Source organism: Microcaecilia unicolor, chromosome 3 (genome assembly GCF_901765095.1).
Source record: "Microcaecilia unicolor chromosome 3, aMicUni1.1, whole genome shotgun sequence".
NCBI lineage: Eukaryota > Metazoa > Chordata > Amphibia > Gymnophiona > Siphonopidae > Microcaecilia > Microcaecilia unicolor.
The window spans coordinates 197,025,253-197,045,530 of NC_044033.1; the positions used below are offsets into that span (position 1 = coordinate 197,025,253).

At 45.7% G+C, this 20,278-nt stretch overlaps 1 protein-coding gene across 1 annotated transcript in view; it reads right to left on the bottom strand.

The window, feature by feature from the left end:
* The window catches only part of NFIX (nuclear factor I X), a 144,157-nt gene that overhangs the window by 56,671 nt on the left and 67,208 nt on the right, over positions 1 to 20,278 (bottom strand). Inside the window, 4 exon segments of the mRNA XM_030196991.1 lie at positions 17,890 to 18,057; positions 18,060 to 18,089; positions 18,092 to 18,148; positions 18,151 to 18,419. Of these exon segments, the coding sequence (XP_030052851.1) occupies positions 17,890 to 18,057; positions 18,060 to 18,089; positions 18,092 to 18,148; positions 18,151 to 18,418 (523 nt within the window). The 5' untranslated portion in view covers position 18,419.

Here is a 20,278-nt window from a genome sequence, read left to right on the forward strand (position 1 = left end):
AGTGAGGGAGGGAGGAGAGAGCAGGCATATGACTGTGCAGTGAGAGAAGGAGAGGAGAGCAGGCACATGACTATATGGTGAGAGAGGGGGAGAGTTGGCACCTGACTATGCAGTGAGCAGGGAGAGAAGGTACATGCTGAGTTGGTTTAGGAGGGGGAAGGGAAGGCACATGACTGAACAGTGAGGGTACCTGCTAATAAAGCTGTTTTACTAAACCCCCAGGGCACTTTCACACTATTTAGTGCTGAGGGTCACAGGTCAATGTGGAATGACTGCTAGGTCAGGACCTTTGGTATAGAAACCCACTGTGGCACGTGGCAGGCAGGGAGTGACGGGACTGATTGCTGGGTTCATCACTGATTTGCATCACAGAAACTCCAAATGCCTTCTCCTAGGCAGGAGTCTGAGTGAACTCAGTTTGAATTCCAGTGCTGTCAAATGTGTAGATTTTTGATACTGTTTCATGGTAGTTCTATTATTAGGTTTCAATCTACTTTTTTCAAGTTTACCTCATTTATTGTATTTATGTTTATTCTTGGTTATTTTACTATTGTTATGCTGTTAAAATTGTAAATTTGATGTTAAACTGTACCTGCTGTATACCGCCTTGGGTGAATCTCTTCATAAAGGTGGTTAATAAATCCCAATAAATAAATACATAAATAGAAGCATTGGGGGAGAGGGGGGGGGGTTCTTGGGGGGGGGGGTAATGAAAGGTAAAGACAAACTATCAGAGCTACCCAGAGGTGACCCCAAGGGAGACAAGGTCAAAGTGTCCAGAGCGAATGAGAGGGTGAGAAGTTGAACGGGCTGATGCAGGGGGAGGGGGCTGAGATTGGACAGTCACAAGTGGCAGACCCTGCAGGTGAGCACTGAGTAAGGGTGTGCTAGAAAGCCTTGTGTGATGTTCAGGTGGAAGGAACAAAATTGTCTGGATCCTTACAACAGAGTCAGTCCGGGTCAGGGTGATGCTCGGGAAACACTGTGTTGCCTTTCTAAGAGTGACCTGCTCAGCCGCAGGGTTGGTGGGAGGAAGAGAGAGACTAGGCCACTGGAATCCAGGATCCATGGCAGCCAGTCACAGCAGAACCCTAGCAAAATGAATGCTATAGCCCCCCACAAAAAAAAAAAATCCAAATATAATCCAGTATGGGGGGGCGGGATAATGAGAGTGGGGGTGGTAATGGGGACCCTGTGCTAAGATCCTGGAATTAACAGTTCTAATTCATCCCTTGGCTCATTTAAAAGTATATTCCTAGAGGATGGGGGAATGGTGGGTGGGGTGGGACGGGGTAGAGTGTAATGTATCACAGAACAAGGTTATTCTAACCCTTCTGAGCCCGGGTAATGCTACAAGGTCCCATAAAGAGGAAATGGGATGGACCCCACCCTAAATCTTAGTCCCACCTGCACCAGAGAGGAACTGGATCCTTCTCCTCTGGTCCAGGATTCACCGGCACAATGGGTCAGGAACTGGGGTTAGGTGCTATGGGTCAGGAGCCTATAGGCTGGGAAAGATATTGGAGCATCATCACAGACAGTGAATCCCACGTGCTTGTGTATCAGAACTTTGGATTTGGTTTGTAAGGGATGAAGGCTGCAGGACAACAGCCCCAGTCAAAAGCTCGTTCCGGATCTTGGCAAGGGATCTACACTGTATCTGCAGTGTTCACCATTTTCTGCTTTGCCTCAACAAGCATCCACTGTTTAATTCTGTCCTGTTATGCAGACACCTTGGACAAGACAGCGGCACCAGAAGATAGTCGGGCGAGAGCGTTTGGGTTTGGCCAACCCCATGGGGCGGGGAGGGAGAGGGAGGAGTTGAAGCATCAGGCAGGTGTCAAATGGAGCTAGACCATGTGGCCTATCCAGTCGGGCCATCCTTTCCACCTACTCTCCCTATCACTCCCTTACAGATCCTATCAATTTGCCCCAAGCTCTCTTGAATTCAGATCCGGTTTTCAACTCCACCATTTCTACTGGGAAGTCGTTCCACAAATTCACCACCCTTTCGGTGAAGAAGTATTTCCTCAGGTTACTTCTGAGTCTACACCTTTCGCCTTCATCCTATGCCCCATCGTTCCAGAGCTTCCTTTCAACTGAGAGACTCGCCTCCTGTGCATTTATCCCATGGAGCCTTGCCTTGGCTTTCTTTCATCTCAAGCTATTCTTGATCCACTTCAATCTGGCTTTCGCCCCCTTCATTCAACTGAAACAGCGCTTGCTAAAATCTCCAATGATCTATTCCTGGCCAGATCCAAAGGTCTCTCTTCTATCTTCATCCTTCTCGATCTATCTGCTGCTTTTCACACTGTTGATCACAGCCTACTGCTTGATATGCTGTCCTCACTTGGATTTCAGGGCTCTGTTCTTTCCTGGTTTTCTTCTTATCTCTCCCAGCATACCTTTAGTGTATACTCTAGTGGATCCTCCTCTACTTCTATCCCACTGTCAGTTGGTGTACCTCAGGGGCAGAGAAGAAGCATGGAACAACGGAGGACAGGCGCGCACGGCACACACACCCCCGGCAGCGTGCACCTGGGGTGGACCGCACCCACCGCACCCCCCTAGGAACACCACTGATTGTAAGCAATATTCTAAATGAGGTCTCACCAGAGTCTTATTCAGGGGCCTCATCACCTCCTTTTTCCTACCGGCAAGTCCTCTCCTTATGCACCCAAGCATCATTCTAGCTTTCTCCATTGCCTTTTCTACCTGTTTGGCCACCTTAAGATCATCATTTGCGATCACACCCAAGTCCTGCTCCTCTTTCCTGCACAAAAGTTCTTCACCCCCTAAACTGTACTGTTCCCTCAAGCTTTTGCAGCCCAAATCCATGACCCTGTATTTTTTAGCATTAAATTTAAGTTCCCAAATTCCAGACCATTCCTTCATCTTCTCTAAGCCCTTCCCCATGTTATTCACACCTTTAGGGGTGTCTTCCCTATTACAGATTTTGGTATCGCAAAGAGACAAACCTTACCAGACAGCCCTTCAGCAATATCGCTTACAAAAATGTTAAAAAGAACTGAACCTTGCGGCACACCACTGGTACCATCCTTTTCCTGAGAATGAGCTCCATTTAGCAATATCTTCTGTTGCCTTCCACTCAACCAGTTTCTAACCCAGTCAGTCACTTTAGGACCCATAACGAGGAAATGTGTCAAAGGCTTTGCTAAAACCTAAAAACAGCACATCTATTGCTCTCCCTCGATCCAACTCTCTGGTCACCCAGTCAAAGAACTTAATCAGATGTGTCTGACAACCTGCCTCGAGTGAAACCATGTTGCCTCAGGTCCTGAAATCCACTGGATTCCAAAAACTTTACTTTTCTCTGTTTTAAAAATGTTTCCATTAATTTACTTTCTACAGGAATCAGACTTACCAGCCTGTAGTTCCCAACCTCTGCCTTATTTCAGCTTTTGTGGAGAGGGACCACATCTGCTTTTCTGAAGTCCTCCGGGACCACTCCTCACTCTAGAGAAGCCAGCGGAGCCACCAGAAATTCCCTAAGTTCCTGCAGTACCCTCGGATGAATGCCATCCGACCCCATCATTTGTCCACCTTTAGTCAGCTCTTCACGAACACAGACCTCTGAAGATTGTTCAGGGACCACCACCCCTCCATTACTATTTGTGTTTGTCTTCTGTGGTCCTGCTCCGGCCCTTCAGCTGTGAACATAGAACATAAATATTTGTTAAGCAATTCCGCCTTATCGTTATCAGCTTCTACATATTCCTCCCCTTCACCTTTGAGTCTCACAATGACACTTTTGCACTTCCTCCTATCACTAACAGATCTAAAAAAGGTCTTGTCCCCTCATTTTACAGTATTGGCTATTTTATCTTCCATTTGCATCTTTGCTTTCCTGACTGCTATCCCAGCTTTTCTTAGCTTTTCCAGATATTATCACTTGTCTTCCTCTTTCTGTGATCTCTTGTAGTTTATAAAGGCTAAACTCTTTTTCCTTTTCAGCTACTACTTTTGAGAGCCTAAGCTTCGAGGCAGATAAAGAGCATACAAAACCCCACCGTCTGTGTCTTCGAGTGAAGGGCGATAGGATTCCCCCACCCCACCCCCGCTTGCCGAGGATGGAATCAGAGTAGGGAATGATGTGGCAAGACCCACTCCAGTTATACCAGAGATGTTGGGGAAGGAGAGCAAAGGTCATAAAACCATAACCGGATTCTGGAGTAGCCACAGCATGGAGTTAAGACCACAGGAAAGCTGGTGTGAGGTGGAGGAAAGGGATCAGCAGATAGACCCAGGTCAGTGAGGGAGTCAGGTGTCAGTTTTATTCCCAATCTTGATTTTCTGGTGGTTTCCAGGAAACTACACGTACCAGCATGCACCTGGGTGACAAACCCAGGACCAGCTTGCCCCAGCTGACTTGGAGATATCCGGTAAGCAGAGACAGAAAGAGAGCAAAGAATGGAAAACAGGATGGGGCTTCCTCCTGCCCTGGAAGCTGGGAGGCCACTGGCTGTTGGTTTTCACTGAGCTGCTGTTTGCTCAGTCAGCAGCTCTCTGAAGGGCACTGTTAGCCCTGGGACAGGCCTAAGCAAACAGGAACAGAACATACCCAGTGCAACAAAAGGCAGCTTTGCATCAGGGCACCCACCATCACCCTTCTGCCATCACCACATGCAGCTCGCTTCCTGGCCTCAGATAAACCTGATTCAGTGTCAGCATGATGCAATCAGAATCTACTCTGCTATTTTCAGTTCCTGTGCTCTCTGCATCCTACCAGGGTCTCCTCTGCTATTTTCAGCCCCTGCACTCTCTGAATTTTGCTGGAGTCTCCTCTGGGATTTTTAACCCATGCACTCTGCATTTTACTGGAGTCTCTGTTGCTATTTTCATTCCCTACACTCTTTGAATTCTGCCAGTGTCACTTCTGGAATTTTCAGTCCCTGTGCTCTCTGTATTCTGCCACTCTGCTTTGGTATTTTCAACCATTGTGTTCTCCTGCATTTTACCAGAGTGTCCTGTGGTCCTGCCCACAGCCCATCCCACTACTTACCTCATGCTGTACTCATGGTTTATGTGTGGAGTCTGCATCCACTCTTCGGTTGTCTGTGCTGTATTCATGCTTTATGTAGATCAGTGTGACGCATGCATAAGGCTCTGATTATGACACACTCTTCAGCTATCTGTGCTGTATTCATGCTGTATGTATATTAGTGTGACTCCACTCCATGTGAATTTGCACTGTATGTGTATTGGCGTGATGCTGGACTGGTGGGAAAAGGGTTTGATGATCATCAAGAGAAGGAATGAGGAAGCACAATGAGATAAGAACAGCTGCAAAACAGACACACACAAATACCACAGCTCCTACCCCCAGTTCCCTTCCTGGGAACAACTGCCACACTGACACACGTGTGCAGTCCTGGAGATACAGAGCATGCTTGGAATTTGTCATTCAAGTCTTGTTTTTGGCCCAGTGTTTTCAGCTGAATCAGAACTAGGGCTAGAACCCGGTATCGTGAACCTTTCTGCCCAATTTCCTGAAGTGCTGGTCCTCTTCCAGTTCATTCCTGGTCCTGCAAGTCCAGAACCCCAGTCTTAAGTTTGGCCACTGCTTGAAGGCTAATGTCCCTTCTCCTCTTTCTAACCCAGGATAGCAGCATCCTCATTCCTGCTCAACTTGATGTCAGAAGACTCAAGCCGGGAACTGAACCCAGGCCCAATCAGAGGACAGGATTCAGTACAACCACTGAACCACCGGCTGAGCTTGCTTTTGAGTGCCTTCAAAGCTGGTTAAATGTACATATATTTATATATTTTTCTAATGTTTTGTTAACACATTTTTCAGTGACTTGTGGGTTTCCTCCTGCTTCAGTTTTCTTTTGGCACCTCACTGCCTCTGAGACGATGCTGCTGAGATGTCTTTCTCCTAAACACAGCCCTGAAGAATCTGTGTGGTAGAAACCAATGTCCAGGGCACGTCCAGAGGCCAGGTTCTGCTGCCCTGCTCTGTGACCTTCTGACCTCCATGAAGTCCCTTCCCTGGCGGCGCTCACATCTGCCAGAGCTGCACACCGCGGCGCCAGCAGCCTGCTGAGGGGGTAATGGCATGTCTAGAAATAGAAACCTCTGCATGGCAGAGCATTAACCCAGATCCTGTGGGCGGCAGGCGGGCTTGGCTGTGGTTTGCAGCTGCACCCCAGCCCAGGTTGAAACCCAGCAAAAACAGATGCAGGGTGACAGCCAATCAAAAGTCTTAATGCCAGAGGATGCTCGTATCTGGATAAGACTGCCTCATCCTCCTAAAATCAATATGGCGTTGCTGGCAGGAAGGCACAGTGCCTTACCACCCACATGTCACAGATTCCCCTTTCCTTTTTCCTCTCACTCGCCAAACCTCACTGCTTCTCCTATATTTGCACCATTCCCAGAGGAGAAGAGATGAAAAGAATGTTTTCTCATGTTTCCCCTCCATCCTTCTGTAACCCCCTGCCAACACTGAGCAACATGGAGCTCTCCTCAGCCTTGTCTGCCACGAGAGACGCTGCCAGTGCTATTAATATTCCCGGCCAGCCAGGTTATAATTAGCCACTGGACATGCTCTCGCCTAGCTGGGCCTGAGCAGTAGTCCGACTAAAAATAGGAGTGTGGTGTCTCCCCAGGAGAAGTGGGGAAGACTTTCTGACAGACACACTCAGTCTTTCCGAACAACCTCTGCTATCTGCACAATCCCTGCTGTCTCACGGTACTACAGGAACACTCACTCCTTCTACACAGTCCCTTCTTTCCCATAATGAGAAGTGCTCAAGGAACACTCACTCTTCTACACAGTCCCTTCTGTCTCATATTGAGAAGTGCTTCAGGAACACTTAGTCCTTCTGCACAGTCCCTGTTGTCTCATCATGAGAAGTGCTAGAGGTACGCTCACTCCTGAACATTTCCTGCTGTCTCATAGTGCTACAGGAACACTCAGTCTTTCTGCGCAGTCTCTGTTGTCTCAGTGAGAAGTGCTACAGGAACACTCACTCCTTCTGCAGAGTCCCTGTTATCTCACAGTAAGAAGTACTACAGAAACACTCACTCCTTCTACAGAGTCCTCGCTCTATCACAGTGAGAAGTGATACAGGAAAACTCAGTCATTCTGCTCAATCCCTGTTGCCTCAAAGTGAGAAGTGCAACAGAAGCACTCACTCTTTCTGCGCAGTCTGTCCTCTTTCATGACACAATGTGGTACAGTGGTATCTACTATAATAAAACGCAACCTCAACGTTCTGAGGACACTGACGTCACTGAAGTCAGTCAGTCTCCCAGAACGGTTCGTGGATTCATGGTGGTGAAGCCACCCCACTGACCCGTGCCCCGCCCTCACGTCAAACGTCATGACGTCGAGGACAGGAAAAAAAAACTCAACAAAACAAACGGTTCGCACCTACGCAGGGTGAGTGTTTCCCTACTCCTCCCCCTGCCAACCCACCCGCGGAAAGGCACCAAACCTCAAAAAATACAAGCCCCGCCCACAGATTCGTACACCCCCCCCCCAAAGCTGCAGCTGAAAACAAGGACCTCCAACACCCCCCCCCCCCCCCGCAACAACCCCCTCCTGAGACACCCACCTTCGCGTTGCTTTGCCGGCAGGGGACCCGAAACCCCCGCCAGCACAAGCCCTGTCTGCTCACTACGGCCTCATCTTCGGCTTTCCTAGCCTGTGGAGGCAGGGCTGTGCGTCTGACATCCTGCACGTCCATGACATCAGATGCACAGAACTCCGCCCTGCACAGCTACCAACGCCAAAGATGACGCCGTAGTCAGCACACAGGACTTGTGGTGGCGGGGTTCCGGGTCCCCCACCGCCAAACCAACGCGAAGGTGGGTGTGATGGGCACGGTGGGTCGGATGGCTGCGGCCAGCTGCATCGCCGTGGGTGGGATGGCGCCGGGAGGGGGGCATCGCACCTCACAGGCAACAGCAAAATGACGAAAACCTTTCTAGCGCCCGTTTCATTTGTGTCAGAAACGGGCCTTTTTTTACTAGTTTTCAAATAATGTATTAAAGTTTAATTTTTTTATTTTTATTATTATTTATTTTCTTACATTTGTACCCCGCGCTTTCCTACTCATAGCAGGTTCAATGCGGCTTACATATTATATACAGGTACTTATTTGTACCTGGGGCAACGGAGGGTTAAATGACTTGCCCAGAGTCACAAGGAGCTGCCTGTGCCTGCAGTGGGAATCGAACCCAGTTCCCTAGGACCAAAGTCCACCACTCTAACCACTAGGTCACTCCTCCACTCTTAAAATGAAAAATCTGTGCCATGGGGAGAAATTTACTAATGTATTAAAAATATATATATATAAAATCAGACCATTCCTGATGGGCACCTTATCTTTCTCTAAAAACTGCCAGACTTTTATGTTAAGTAAAAAAAAATTACTTTTACTGGCAATACATTCATAGAATATGCAAAAATTTTTATTCAGACTGCTATAAACATATGCATTTAAAATCCATTATCAAACTAAGGAGATGGAATGAGGGAATCTGATGCACTAAAGGTAACCTCAAAAATCAATCCCCGAGACCTAACCACAGTCTATAACAACAATATCACCGTTCACAGAAATGTTCCCAAATCAGCGATGATCAAACTGTGCTTCCAACGTCAGTGTCTTGAAGCAGCTTGAAACAGGCCAAAATATGATCATTTGTTCAGGGATAACCAAAAGCCATCCCCCTTGATCAGGGCTATATGAGAAAAGTCCATGAGGGATACCACCCCCTCCTCTTTCAATCTCCGAAGATTAAAAGTTTCACCAAATCTTCTGTTATCAGAAAAAAAAAATCCTCTGATCAAGGAGGTTTGATTTTGGTTATCCCTGAACAAATGATCATATTTGGCTTCTTTTGAGCTGCTTCAAGACACTGACTTTGGAAGCACAAACAGTTTGATCTGCACTGATTTGGGAATATTTCTGTGAACTGTGATATTGTTATTATAGACTGTGGTTAGGTCTCGGGGATTGATTTTTGAGGTTATCTTTAGTGCATCAGATTTCCTCATTCCACCTCCTTAGTTTGTAATGGATTTTAAATGCATATGTTTATAGCAGTCTGAATAAAAGATTTTGCATATTCCACAAAAATATATTAACAGTAACAAAAATTTGTTGAGTTATAGTTTATGGTTCTGATACCTATATTTTGATTTACCCCCATATTATCAGTTCTAGTAGCAGACTTTTATGTTAACCATCCGTCTCTGATTCATCTTTGGAAATAAATGTTAAGCACAAGCAGAAAGAAATTAAAAACTGTCAGTAAACGACTCACAGGCATCGCAAAGAATTCCTTTCATGGGGACATCTCAGCGAGAAAATTCTCTTAATGTACTTCACCAATAGGCTGGAAAAGGACTGAGACCCTGTAAAGCTCCTTTTGTACCTGTGCTAGGAATATGGACATGGTTTGGGTGTCCCCGTCCCCTGGATCCATTGTGCAGTTCTCTTTCAGAGGCAACAGAGGGCCAAGCTGAGGTAGGGGGAAAGGGTACCTATATACACCTGACCCTCTATAGAAAAGGTGAAGGAAAAACGTCTGTTGGGGGGAGGAGGGTGAGAGAGATTTAATGCATGAAGTATGAATTCAGGTCAGACACTGTCCTGTGCAGAGTGAGAAGAGGAGGAGGGATTGACAGGCACAGGTGATGATACTTCAGTAAGATTCAGTAGGGGTAACTTCGGAAGAGGTCATGTACCCAAAGGCGATCTCTTGCAAACTGTATTAAACAGAAACTGAGAGGGAGAAGGTGCCAGTCTGAATCCTAATTATAGACATACATAGGGGTCTCTGTTCATTATAAAACTTGCACCTGAAATGAAGCCATGAACCTTTTCACCTACTCAGAAGCAGTGTGAAATCTACCTATGATTCACCCCAGCTCTGCGCCAGAATACGCTTCCACTAAGCCACGTACAAGAATACAGGCTCGTGTCATCGGGGTAATCTAGAAACTTTTGGCATGGTTACCACCATATACCCTCAACGTGTAGAGAGCTAGGAGGGAAATAGTTATTAATTAAAAACCAGTTAATTACCCTGAACTTCCAAAGTGTTCATCCTTCCGCTTCCCACCCAGTCTCTTTCCTAAAGATGTCACCAGTGGGAGGCAAGAGGGAAGGAAGAAAACACAGCTTGAACTTCAACATCCACTAACACTCAGCATTACCCTGTGAGGCTAAACAAAGAAAGATTACTCCCAGAAAACCAAATGAATACTCCTTTCCTTCTCTGTGGACAGGCCTAGACAAGGATCCTAGAGCAGCATTTCTGGTAGAGCCAGGGATTGGAACCCAGGTGTCCTGACCATGAACATTAAAGATCACCCACCAATTTGAAGGGCACTGGGAACCTTCTCCTCCCTCCTCCACGACACTGTGCCAGATGTAGAACTCCCCAGCCAGAAAGCCAAAAAGTAGAGAGAAAACAGAAAGAAACCTTGCTGAACAATTAAATGTTTTCTGCCGTCTTCATACCCTCACCCACAGCCGTAATCCAAATTCCCTTTGGGTCCATTATTCTTAAAGCAGATTAACAACAGAAGTCAGCTTGTGAGGTTCAATGCTACCCGGCTTCATGGGGTTTACATGTTTGCACATTTCTATATCTTAATTTGTGGAACCTTTTTCCATATTTGGTGCAAATCTGTCTGTGTCCTGTGCATGTGACAGAGGTGAGAGGCTTGTCCTACACAAATGATGCTCTGAAGACAAGAGATTTGCTTAGGATGGAGGCAATGCATGTAAATCTGTGTCATGCATATTCATTGTGGATAGCCCAAAAACCTAATCAGCTGGGATTCCCCTGGGATGTGTTTAGGCGCCTGCACTGAGCTTTTTTTTTTTTTTTTTTTACATTTGTACCCCGCGCTTTCCCACTCATGGCAGGCTCAATGCGGCTTACATGGGGCAATGGAGGGTTAAGTGACTTGCCCAGAGTCACAAGGAGCTGCCTGTGCCGGGAATCAAACTCAGTTCCTCAGGACCAAAGTCCACCAGCCTAACCACTAGGCCACTGCCCATTCACTGCCAGGTCAGTGAATGGGTCTGCCTGGTCTCTTTCCCTAGCAGGCAGGTGTATTGGTGTTCTAGGTCTGGTATACCATTTCGCCCTACTGCCTTTTCTTACTTACTGAATAAATCCTGATAGTTAGTGCTGTTATGATGTGGCAGCTGACTGGTTTTCACAGAGTTTTGTGTTGCATCACAGGGTCCAGGAGAGGAGGGAATTTGTGTTGCTGTTACTGAAGTGACACCAGAATTTGAATATTCATAGGTTAGGGTATGTACTAAGGGGGCATAAGAAGTTAGTCCCATCAGACACTCTCGCTCAGCTCTTGCAGAGCTTTTTCTATCCCAGACCCACCCCTCTTTTCTCTCTCTCTTTCCCATCTCCTCGCTCACATTTCTTTGGCCTTTTGTGCTTTCGTTTTTCAGGACGCAGGAAAGTCCTTCTCGGTGCTGGCAGTTTACACACACGCTGTTGGATTAACCCATGAAGGGATTGATGACCCCCCAAACACTCCGCTCTGTTCCTACAGACACAACTAGGGATAAACCCAAAGGATGGGAGAGGCAGCCTAAAGGTTAGAGCAGAGAACCAGGTAAGCCAGGGTTCAAAAACCTGCAATCTGGGGAGAGTCACTTAGAGATCAGTTGTATAAATGACTGCCACAGCTTGGGCAACCTGGATGCAGAGTCATAGAATTAGACGAGTCCACTAAATGAGGTACTTTAGCATAGAATGTACAGTATTCTGTAAGTTACACGCATGTAATGTAGTCTCTGCCCATGCCCCGCCCCTGTGAACACCCCCTTGCGTCTACGAACCAAGGGCTCCTTTCACTGAGCACTAGCGTGTGTTCCCCGCATCTTAAAAGGGATTTCTGCAGGACATGCTAAGGAGTCCTACAATGAATCCCTAATGTGCATGTGCAGACCACATGCTAAAATGTATTTTGACATTTTTCTAGGGGGGGGGGGCGTGTCTGGAGGCAAAGCTTCAGCGTTTCTGCGCTAATCAGTTAATGTATCCATATTACTGTGCAGTAAGCATGGGATTAGCGCGTGAGACTTTACCGCCTTCAAAATAGGTGGCAGAAGGGGCTTCCGCCCTTAATTGGGAAAACAGAAAATCAGTCATTTTCCAGCTGCAGTAAAAGTGGTCCTACTAGGGGGGGAAACCCGCACTTTCTATCGCAGCTTTGTGAAAGGACCCCTGAGTTGTGTGCGTCATTTTACAGAATAGCGAAGAGCGTTCAGCTAGACCCTACAATGGGGTTAACTCTACATTGCCTCAGGTACAAACGGACTGCAAACTTGAGAATGACACAGTGACCCCCACCCCACAAACTCAAACGCCATCCCCACCCTGTCCCCGCAACTGTACAAAATCTGATTCGTACAAAAAGCAAACAATTGTCTTTTATCGAAAATGATGGAACTATTTCTGTGAAGCTTGAGTTTGCAGGGATTGGGGGGGGGTCAAAGCTCATCCCCATGTCATTCTGTACTGCCAGTGTCAGAAACATTACACTTGACCCCTTCCCCTCCCCCCCCAACTAGGAATATACTGGTGAATTAGAACCATTAATCTGTACTGAAAAACCCTCCGAGGACAGGGAAATAACTAGTGTACCCAAATGCAACTCGTTTGAAGTACCATCGAAAAAGACCTCAACTAAATCCAAAATTCCTTCTCCTCCCCCACTGGACCCCTTATAACCAGGTAAAATTAAACCTCAGCCCCCTTAGGTTTTTAGTACACAGGTCTAGGCGGGTTGATTCGTCATTTTTGCTTAGTTTTCTGGTATTCATGTGCGGATAGAATATTTTTTTGTTGAATATCGTATTGTGGGGTTATGATTGTATGATTTTGTTCAATGGCTGCTTTATAAATTATGAATGCTGATTTTATTAATTTGCCTTTTGCCTAGACCTCTAAATGGACGAGAGAAAAAACCATAAAATAAATACAACAGTGGCGATCGTTCCCGGATGAGTGGATTTTCACCTGCCTTAAATTATGAAAGAACTCGGGGGAGCAGCGTGTGGAAAGTACACATCCAGGCTGAATTTCCCCCCTTCACAAAAGGTGCATTTTGGTTAAGCTGCTAACACACGGATGTCACACCGTCATTTTGAAGTGTATGGGGAGATGGGTGCCCGGCCTCTCGATATTCAGATGCTTGGCGTGGCTACCCGGTATTTGAGAATTAGCTGGGTTTGTGCAGGTGAAAAGAGGTGCAGATCTCCGCAGAAGAAGCCCTGTTGAAAATTCACTCCAAAGTGGTTAAGTAAAAGAGAAAAATAAAAACATATACGTGAGATGTGGAATGAAATGTTGGTAAACAAATAAACAGAAATATTAATGACAATCCCTGGGTTCTGGTGTTGCTCTGTAGGGTCTCTGGTCTTCTCCTTTTACAGGTTTTTTTTTTACCTTTCTTTTTCTCCCTCGTTTTTAATTTTGTTGTTTTTTTGTTTAATTCTTGCTTCCCTTTTACTATCGCTCTTCCTTCTCTCCCCCCCCCTTTTTTCACCCTCACTTTCCTCTTTCCCCTACCTTGCTGTGCTCTCCCTGACAGCACATTCCTAAAGCAGGGTGACTCTATAATACTAAAAGGAAAGCCATCTGGACCGGTGGCATGTCAGGGCATGAAGGTAGCAATTCCAACATCTGAAAATGCATGCATAATTTCAGGCAGCTGAAAATCCACTCACCTGAGTACAATTGCCATCATGTTTTTATTTATTTATTTTTAATTATCATCCATCTAGAGCTCTAGGTGACAGGCAAGTTAAAAAAAAAACAAAATATCAGTATTCATAATTTATAGAACGTCATTGAACAAAATCATAAAATCATAACCCCACCATACAATATTCAAATTAATAGAATGCCAAAGGGGAAGCCGTCTGGACCAGTCATATTGTGGGAAAACTCAAATACCCACTTCCATCAGCTGGAGGTATGCAATATATCTATATCCTTCCTTTCCAAAAATAAATAAATTCATTAATTAAAAGAAATAAAGTGAAATCATTGAGAATTTGAGAATTTGGATTTCAGATTTCACCGACTCTTTCTACCTGAGTTATTTCTCTTTGCATGTGGGACTCACAATCCCAAACCTTCATCCGCCTCCACCTTCGCTTTTCTCTCTCCCCGTCTCTCGGATTCAGACGCAGGACACTTTCCCGGCCTCAGAATTTATTAACGTAATGCAGAAAAGGGTGATTTTTAAGTGCTTGCAGCACACTTCCTTCAGTTTGTGGGCTTAACTGAATTTTCATAGTGAAACTGTACAAAATTCACCCCCTCCCCACCCGCCAAAAAATACCTGCACACATTTTCACCTGCTAAATTGTGCTGCTGCTTTTTCAAGGAAAATTTGAGCCTATTTCTTCTGAAATTTTAAACAAATCCGGATTAAGTGCAAATTCTCTCTCCATCCCCTGATCCAGAAACCTTTCTGCACTAAAAATAAGCACATGCTAAACGTTAGAGACACCCATGTATTTCTATAGGCATCTCTAACATTTAGCAGGTGCTAATCATTAACGTGCCTTTGTAAAAGGACCTTCTAATGCACTGTTTTACCTGGGAAATGGGTTTGAAAGTTACTTTGAGAAAGGGTGATGAGATCTGACACACCACCTTTCTGTGGTTACAATCAAAGCAGTTACATAGTATATACAGGTCCTTATTTGTACCTGGGGCAATGGAGGGTTAAGCGACTTGCCCAGAGTCACAAGGACTGCAGTGGGAATCAACCCAGTTCCCCAGGATCAAAGTCTGCTGCACTAACCACTAGGCTGGGATTCCCGAATCTTGCTATTCTTTGGGATTCTACATGGAATGTTGCTACTCTTTGACACTGTGCCTGGAATCTTGTTAATGTGACTTGATATACCGCCTTTCTGTGGTTTTTGCAACTACATTCAAAGCGCTTCACATAGTAAATACAGGTCCTTATTCGTACCTGGGGCAATGGAGGGTTAAGTGACTTGCCCAAGGTCACAAGGAACTGCAATTTCCCAGGATCAAAGCCCACTGCACTAACCACTAGGCTACTCTTCCACTCCTTCCTCTTTGGGATTCTGGAATCTTGCTAGTCTTTGGATTCTACACAGAATGTTGCTACTCTTTGACATTGTGCCTGGAATCTTGTTAATGGGACTGATACACTGTCTTTCTCTGCTTTTGCAACTACATTCAAAGCGGTTTACATAGTAAATACAGGTCCTTATTTGTACCTGGGGCAATGGAGGGTTAAGTGACTTGCCCAAGTTCACAAGGAACTGCAGTTCCCCAGGATCAAAGTCCGCTGCACTAACCACTAGGCTACTCTTCCACTCCTTCCTCTTTGGGATTCCAGAATCTTGCTATTCTTTGGGATTCTACACAGAATGTTGCTACTCTTTGACTTTGTGCCTGGAATCTTGTTAATGGGACTTGATACACTGTCTTTCTCTGCTTTTGCAACTACATTCAAAGCGGTTTACATAGTATATACAGGTTCTTATTTGTACCTGGGGCAATGGAGGATTAAGTGACTTCCCAGAGTCACAAGGAGCAGCAGAGGGAATCGAACCCAGTTCACCAGGATCAAAGCCAGCTGCATTAACCATTCCAGAGCCATCAAAAGAAGAAATCGGGTATAACAACAGGTTCTGATGGTGGTCCGATTCTGATTCTCTCTCTCTTTCTAACAAAGGGTCCCTCTCCATTCCCTCCTTTTCTCATGATCTGCGGACAATCCTTTGGAAATATTCCCAGAGCACAGCTTCATTCTGGGCTCCGTTCCGCCCAGAACGCCATCTCTCCCTTCCTTCTTTTCCAGAGTCCTTTGGGAGATTTTGATTTTCTTTATCCTCATCTCCCCCTCCCCCCTCCCGGCTTTATTAGAATTGGCTAGCGGTTTAATTTCTTTTTCATGTATTTTGGTAAACCAGTGATCAGGAAAAAGCATTTCCAGCCACGTCCCAGCCAAGTCTTTCAAACACTTCTGTCGCTGTTTTAAATTCATATTCTCACCCCCCCTCCCCCACACCATGCCCCGGTGAGGGATAAACACTTTTATACTTTATTAAATATTTCTAACCCATCTTTCAAGCATCCTGGAGCAGGACACCAAAGCATACTAGAGGGATCCAGAAAAATTTCTGACAACGGCGAGGACAAAGCGAAGACGAAGTGAAGAGGTCAAAAGCAGTGCAGTCACATGAGTTTCAGATACGGATCTTTTTGTGAGTGTCTGAACACGTGCATCTCTTTGTATATTTGGCGTGTAGGTTTGCATGAGTGTTATGTGTCAGTATATGTGTGCATTTGAATGTGTAAATGTCTTTCTGTATGTGTGTATTTGTGTATACTTTGTATCTGTGTGTATATGTTGTTCTGTGCATGTGTTTGTATGTCTGTATTTGGATGTGTGTGTGGGAGGGGCGTATGTGAGTTTTTGTGTGTGTCTGTGTATTGTATTGTGTGTGAGTCTGTCTGTGTATTTGGATGTGTGTTGGCGGACTATCTGTGTATTTGTGGGTCTGTCTGTGTACTTGGATGTGTGTGTATCTGTGTATGTGTATTTAGATTGTGTGTGTGTCTGTCTGTCTATCCGTGTATTTGAATGTGTGTGTGTTTGTGGGTCTGTGTATTTGGATTGTGTGTGTGTGTGTGTGTGTATTTGTGAGTCTGTCTGTGTATTTGAAAGTGTGTGTGTGTTTGTGGCTCTGTGTATTTGGATTGTGTGTGCGTTTGTAACTGTGTATTTGGATTGTGTGTGTGTGTATTTGTGGGTCTGTCTGTGTACATTTGTGACTGTGTATTTTGGATTGTGTGTGTGTGTTTGTGGCTCTGTGTATTTGGAGCGTGTGTGTGTTTGTGGCTCTGTGTATTTGGATTGTGTGTGCATTTGTAGCGCTGTCTGTGTATTTGGATTGTGTGTGTGTGTGTATTTGTGGGTCTGTGTGTGTACGTTTGTGACTCTGTGTATTTTGGATTTTGTGTGTGTGTGCGGGACTGTCTGTGTATTTGGAGCACACCCACTAGAAATATGAGGGGCTAGGAAGGCAGCAATAAACCAGGGTACAACAGGATCTGAACGCACAAAACCTAAACTGTGAACAGGACCAGGAAGCTGGAGAAAATGTCCGTTTAAATTATTATTAAAAGGAAAAAAATGTGTAGGCCATGCAAAAGAAATGCATTCCCCTTCCCAGTCCCCTCTGCTGCATGGACAAACAAAACACATGCACAGGCGCACACACGGCTGACAGGAAGACGGAAGGCAAAGGGGCAAAGAGGATGAGGGTGGATAAACAAATAGAAAAAAAAATGTCTCTTCAAACAGTAACAGAGGTTATACTTGTGGTAATAACGAATTTCCCCCACCACCACCTCCAAATATGACATTTGCCTGCCCGGCGCTGTTCCAGGAACAGCATAGCCAGCGGGGAAAATAGAACTATTTACTGCCAAGATGAAAGCAAAGAAGGCCTGAGGCCTAAGCTTTAAAAACTTTTCTCACTCCCTTCTCTGGCCCGACTTCTGCCAAGACAGAATCTGCCCTGATTTCCTACGGAGGTGAAGAGAGGAGGAGGGGTTTTGCCATCTCTACTCCCCTATACGACACCCCCCCCCCCCTCACACCTCCACCCCTCTTTTCATAAAAATAATTTAACAAGTGGCTTCCAGATACCCCCACTCCCAGCATATCACTATTCCCCATTTCCCTTCCCACCCCAGCTCAATCCAAACAAGAGGAAAAATTGTAAACAAATGATAAACAAGGAAAAAATATAAAATATAATGCAAACAGAAAATAAGTGGGGAAGAAAAAGCTCCGCCTTGCGGACCTACCGGGAGAATGCACAAAGTAGGCCAGGTACAGGTCCAGCTCCTTGATAGAGACCCCGATGTGGTGGGGCTGGACACAGAGGCCCGGGTTCGAGCACTGGGGTGACTTGTAGAGCCGCTCCCCGTCAGTACTTTCTAAGGGGATTCCCTTGAACAAAATGACCATCACCAGTCCAGACGCCAGACCTTGTCGGCCTGCCGCAGCAGTCTATCCTTCGGATCTTGCCCTTCTGGTCGGGGTTGGACAGGACACAGCACGGCACCTTCTGCCGGTAATGGTCAGCACAAAGTCCTCTCGAAACTCAGGCCGAATGTCCTTTCGGAGTTTGGCCAGCAGACGGGAGGCCCATTTCTGCTTGATCTCCGGCTTTTCCCCCAGCAGTTCGTCCTTGACGGCCCGCTCCTCGTCCTTCGACATCCTCTTCTCGTGCTTCTTGAAGTACTTTCCGTTTACGGGCCTGCAGGTTGAACCACGTGTAGGAGAAGGCACGGACGTGAGGGAGCAGGGCCTCGATGAAGGGGTGAAATTCATCCTAACCAAAGACAAGAAACATATTAGTGACCGTTGACCTGGGAGCGGAGATGGCAGAGGCATGAATACAATAAATAACGCTCCTCCACACTCGCCATTAACAGCAACAAAAACAAGGGGAAGGTGAGAGGCTCTTTGAATTAAAATTTACAGAATTTAAAAAAAAACATGTCTGACACCCATGTCATACTGCACAAAACTCTCAGACGCTATCACCCTTGACCTGGCATATCTAACTTTTATACAATAATTTCTTCTCCCCCATAATTATTAAAATTTAACAAATTAAAGAGATTAAAAAAACAAACAAAAAAACAAACACATTTGGCTCTAGAAAATTTTTTAAAATTATTTTATCAGAATACATTTATTGAGTGGTTGCAGTTTTGGTACCAAAATCTTTTTGAGGGAGTTATGTTTATTTCCCCCATTTTATTTCTTCAAAATAAATTTATAAATATTTTTCAATTAAAAAGAAAAAAAAAATATATATATACACAAAAACATATATACATACATAAATATATATATATTCATAATTACCATGCCTCTAGGTCACCACAGGTTCTATGACCCTCTGGCTCCAAAACTGAGCAGGAGAGAGGGCAAAGACCCCCCCCCCCACCTCAAAAAAAAAATACACACACAAATGAGAGAGGAGTGAACTGCAAAGAAAATTTGTCAAAAGTGTGTTTGCTTGATCTAGTTGGGGGAGTTGCAGTGTCAGATGACTTTGTTCTGCGGGTGGGGGAAATGTAGGTGAAGGTGGGGGGGGGGGTGTTAAAAAAATGGAGAGAGAAGACAGGAGACCAGGTTAGGGGCACTGATCTCTGCCAGGGAAAACACTGGCAAAAAACCAGGAAAAGAAAAGAGAACAGAAAACATAATGAAAACAAAAACAATCTATTTAACAAAAATTATAAAGTAAAATAAAAGCCATACATTGGGGGGAAAATTAGGGAAGGGGATAAGCGATCGGCTCTTTCTGCCGCGGCTGAACAACTTGACCGGATAAAGAAAGCGCTTCCAGAATTAATTTTTTTGGGGGGTGGGGGTTGGAGGGAGATGGATCCGTGCACAGTTAGTAAGAGGAAAGGGAACAGGAAAAATAATGTAAAATGTATGAAATGTAAATTGCTGAAGTATCTTGGGGAGAAAAGGGGCTGCCTGGGAGAACCACAGGAGGGAGGGGGGAAAAGCAGAGGCCGCGGCGAACTGAAGCAAACACAAAAACTTCGCTGTTCCCCCCTCGCCAATCTGCGAGGGATCGCATGGCACGAATATTTTCCCCGAAAAAAAAGAGATAATGCTAAAGCCTGGGCCAGGGCGTGGGAGGGGTTGTTGGGGGCGGGGTGGCAAGGACAGCAAACGGATTTGTAGCTGAGAAGCACAGTGGTGCCCGTTGGTAAGAATACCCGTGCGTTCCCCCTCTCCCAAAATAAAAACTCTCTCTCTCTCTCTCTCTCTCTCTCCGGCTCTCGTTTTCCTTTTCACGCTCTGCTTTTCTCTCTCTCTTCCCCCCTTCCACCCCTACCCTGAACCAACCACCCACCCCCTTCCCTCCCTCCCTCCCTCGGTTGCTTGCCTGGTGCCAATGCCAGGCAAAAGCAAAAGGAACCACCTATTTGGCAAAGACATAGTCAAAACGCAGCCAATGACTGCCTGAAAAGGGGGGGGGCGTGGGGGTGTGCAGAGGGGGGGGGGGGAATGGAGATAGCAAAGGAAGGAAGGAGGGAGGAACAGTACAGTACAGATCAAAACCCAGTGGCGGCTTTTCATCAAGGGGGGGAGGGCATGAAAGGGGTCCTACCTGTCACTTTTACATTTTTCTTTAATATGTTTATTTTCTTAATTACATTT